At 55.9% G+C, this 3,576-nt stretch overlaps 1 protein-coding gene across 1 annotated transcript in view; it reads right to left on the bottom strand.

Moving 5' to 3' along the window:
- The window catches only part of LOC103761341 (carboxypeptidase A1-like), a 7,179-nt gene that overhangs the window by 1,415 nt on the left and 2,188 nt on the right, over positions 1–3,576 (bottom strand). Inside the window, exons 2-5 of the mRNA XM_029965622.1 lie at positions 1,998–2,079; positions 1,283–1,417; positions 1,038–1,136; positions 17–176 (exon numbers count right to left, since the gene is read on the bottom strand). Coding sequence (XP_029821482.1) covers positions 17–176; positions 1,038–1,136; positions 1,283–1,417; positions 1,998–2,079 — 476 coding nt within the window. The remainder of the gene's footprint in view (positions 1–16; positions 177–1,037; positions 1,137–1,282; positions 1,418–1,997; positions 2,080–3,576) is intronic.

Below are 3,576 nucleotides of genomic sequence, written 5' to 3'. Positions count from 1 at the left end.
CCTCCCCTGGCACAGCTGGAGGCCATGTCCTCTCCTCCTGCCAAAAGGGGGAAGGACCCACCCCCAGGACCCACCTTGAGCACCAGCAGGTCTCTGCCCTCGTAGCTCTGCCCGATCCGGATCTTGCTGACAAGCCCGGGATGATCCTCCACCAAGGTATCCATCCAGGAGTAGATCTGGAAGGAGGAGCTGCCGGGTCAGGAGGCTCACCCTGGGCTGCCTCTTGGGTTTTAGGGCCTCCAGCACCAGAGGCAACATGCAGGGCTTCCCTGGAAAAGACCTGGGGCTTCCCTGGAGAAGACCAGGGCCTTCCCTGGAGACCTGATTCTTCCCTGGAGAAGACCTGCTGTGGAACCCTAATATACCCCTGGAGAAGCCCTGAGGCTTCCCTGGAGACCTTGTGTATCCCTGGAGAAGCCCTGAGGCTTCCCTGGAGACCAAATTCTTCCATGGAGAAGACTTGGGACTTCCCTGGAGACCTGGGACTTCCCTGGAGACCTGGAGCTTCCCTGGAAACCTGATGCTTCCCTGGAGAAGATCTGGTGCTTCCCTGGAAACCAGGTGCTTCCCTGGAGAAGACCTGATGTGGAAAGCTGGTGCTTCCCTGGAGAAGGCCTGAGGCTTCCCTGGAGAAGAATAAGTGCTTTCCTGGAGTCCAGGTGCTTCCCTGTGAACTTGGTGCTTCCCTGGAGAAGACTAAGAGCTTCCCTGGAGAAGACCTGGTGCTTCCCTGGAGATCTGGTGCCTCCTTGGAGAAGACCTGGGGCTTCCCTGGAAACCTGATGCTTCCCTGGAGAAGACTAAGAGCTTCCCTGAAGACCTGGTGCTTCCCTGGAGAAAAGCCTGGTGCTTCCCTGGGAAAGTTCTGTGAGATCCCCCAACGCCCTCTAAAATGAGGTTGGAAACGCCTTCCAGCCCCAGGCCTGTCCCAGGGGTGTCTCCCCCACCACCAGGAGCGTCACCACATGGATCCAACCATGGCACAGGTCGGGTGTGAGCCCAGCCAGGCACGGCAGAGCCTGTCCAGGGAAAAGCACCTCGTCCAGGGTGTGGTAGGAGCCGAAATCGAACGCCCTGGAGCTTCTCTTCACCCTCCTGGACCTCGCCATGGCTTCCTTTTCCTCATCCAGTAATTTCTGTTTGGGGAGGCAAAAAAACCCCAACATCAGGTAGGCTGGAGGGGGCTGGGGGTTGGGTTCTAATTCCAGCTCCTCGTGGTTTTCCAAGCGTTTGGTCCTTCCCCGGGGACGGAGCTGCCGGAGCTCCTCCCGCTCCCCGTTACCTGCACGTCCTCGATCATGACGGTGTAGGGAAAACTGTGGGACTCCAGGAAGCCTTTCACTGCCCCGAGGCTGGGGGAGGGCACCCTCAGGTCGGCGGGGTGGCCGGGGCCGAAGGGGCGATGCCAGAAATCCAGCTGGGAGGGAGAAGTGGAGCTGCAGGAGGGAGCTGGGCCCCGCCCCGTGCCGGTGCTCAGACCCTGAGCCCCCCAGAACCTCAGGGAGCCTCCCAGGAAGGACCTAAAGAGGCTTTGGGATGAGTTTTGGGACACAGGGGGTGACCTGGAGAGGAGAAGCTGAGCTGGAAGAGGTTGGCTTGAGCTGGAAGAGCAGCCTGTGGTGGTGCTCATCCACGGAACGCTCCGGAAGGAGCTTCCCAGGAAGGATCTAAAGAGGCTTTGGGACGAGTTTTGGGACAGAAGTGGGGACCTGAGTGGGTTGGCCTCACTCAGTGGATCCTCCACTCAAACATGCCTCAGCCCAAGTGGGTTTTGGGCCACAAAAGCCCCTTTGGAGGATGATTTTTGGGATGTCTCCACCTGACGTGAAGTGGAGCTGAAGGAACCCCGAGATAAACATCCCATTTATAGAGTTATAAATGAGACAGATCCCAAATGGGGAGAAAACCTGGATGTGAGGGCAAGGGGAGGAGGGAGCCCTGGGTGTCTCTGGGGTCTCTGGCACGGGGGAATGTTTGGGAGCCCCATCCCAGCTCACCTGGAGCTCCTCCTGCTCTCCCAGCATCCTCAGCAGGGCCGCCTGCTCCTCGTCCCTGGCCATGATCCGGAGAACCTGGTCCCTGCAGGGAGGCAGAGGGAACACAGGGATGGGGGCTCAGGCTGGGAGCAGCCTCTGGAAGCTCCACGAGGGCTCAGAGGGTTGGGAAGTGCAGCAGGTGTTGGTGGGAGAGGGTTGGAGCAGCCCCGGGAAAAGAGCGAGGGCCGGAGAGCCCGAGATGCTTCCCAGCCTTGTCTGGGCAGCTCCCAAAATGTCAGGGAATGTCTGATGTGGACATGTTCTGTCTGTATCCGTGGATTTATTTCCCAACAGGTTCCACTCCAGCCTGGCTGGGCTCTCCCAGGGGTAAGCACAGCCCTTGGAAGAGAAGGAATGCTCTCCTCCGGGTTTTCCCACCTGGGATCGGTCCTGAGCTTCCAACCTCTTGTCCTGTTCCTGATCACCCTTTTCCTTTCTCCCACAGCCTGAATTCCCTCTCCTCATTTCACTGATCCTGAAATCCTTCCACGGAATCCTGCAGGGATCCACTTCCTTCTCCTTTTAAAGCCGCTCCCAAAATCCCACGTGGAGCTGTTCCCCCTTCCCCCTTCTGTCCTTTCCTTCTCTTCACACCTCCTTTATCGGTTTACCCACGGATAACAATTCCCAGGAGCCCATTCCGTGCCTGGAGGAGTCAGGCAGGCATTGCATTCCCAATTTTTCCAGCTGATGGACCCCTTCAGCCACGACATCCTGTCCAAAAACAGGAATGTTCCCCCCCTCTGAGTGGGAGGGATTTGTAAAAGCTCAGGATGGAAAGGGATGATGGAAGTCAGAGGGTCCATGAAAAATTCCAGAGTTTTTAATTAGGAAATGACACACACAGCCTGGGAATTGTGGGTTGGATAAAGGGGGTGGGGGGGGGGAAAGGGAAGGGAGAAGGAAAAGAAGGGAGGAAAGAAGGAAGAAAAGAAGAAGGAAAGAAGGAATAAAAGGGAGGAAAGGATGGAAAAGAGGAAGGAAAGGAAGGAAAGAAGGATGGAAAGGACAGGAAGGAAGGGAGGGAGGGAAGGAGTGAGGAAATTTTAGGAAAATGGGAATGGGTTGGAGGCTTTGGGGGTCTTGGGTGGTCCTGATCCCCCTACATTCCATGTGCACTTCCTGACCTCATTCCTGCACCTGTGCTGGGCTCTTACTTATTTCCAGGAACTCCAACAAGGATGTTTTCCTGGAAAAGTCCTGCCCGACCTCCCCACGGCCCCTTTTCCAGCCACAGCTTGTTCTTTCCCACGGCCTGTTACTCCCAACCATCCTTGGCTGTTATTCCCAGAAATCCTTGGTTATTACCAACAATCCTTGCCTGTTATTCCCAACAATCCCTATCTCTTATTCCCAACAAACCTTAGGTGTTATTCCCAATAATCCTTGGCTGTTGTTCCCAACAATCCTTGTCTGTTATTCCCAACAATCCTTGTCTGTTATTCCCAACAATCCTTGTCTGTTATTCCCAACAACCCTTGTCTGTTGTTCCCAAAAATCCTTGTCTGTTATTCCCAGCAATCCTTGTCTGTTATTCCCA

This window comes from Manacus vitellinus, unplaced genomic scaffold (genome assembly GCF_001715985.3).
Source record: "Manacus vitellinus isolate BGI_N305 unplaced genomic scaffold, ASM171598v3 scaffold_110_pilon, whole genome shotgun sequence".
NCBI lineage: Eukaryota > Metazoa > Chordata > Aves > Passeriformes > Pipridae > Manacus > Manacus vitellinus.
This window is presented reverse-complemented; position numbering and strand designations above follow the sequence as displayed.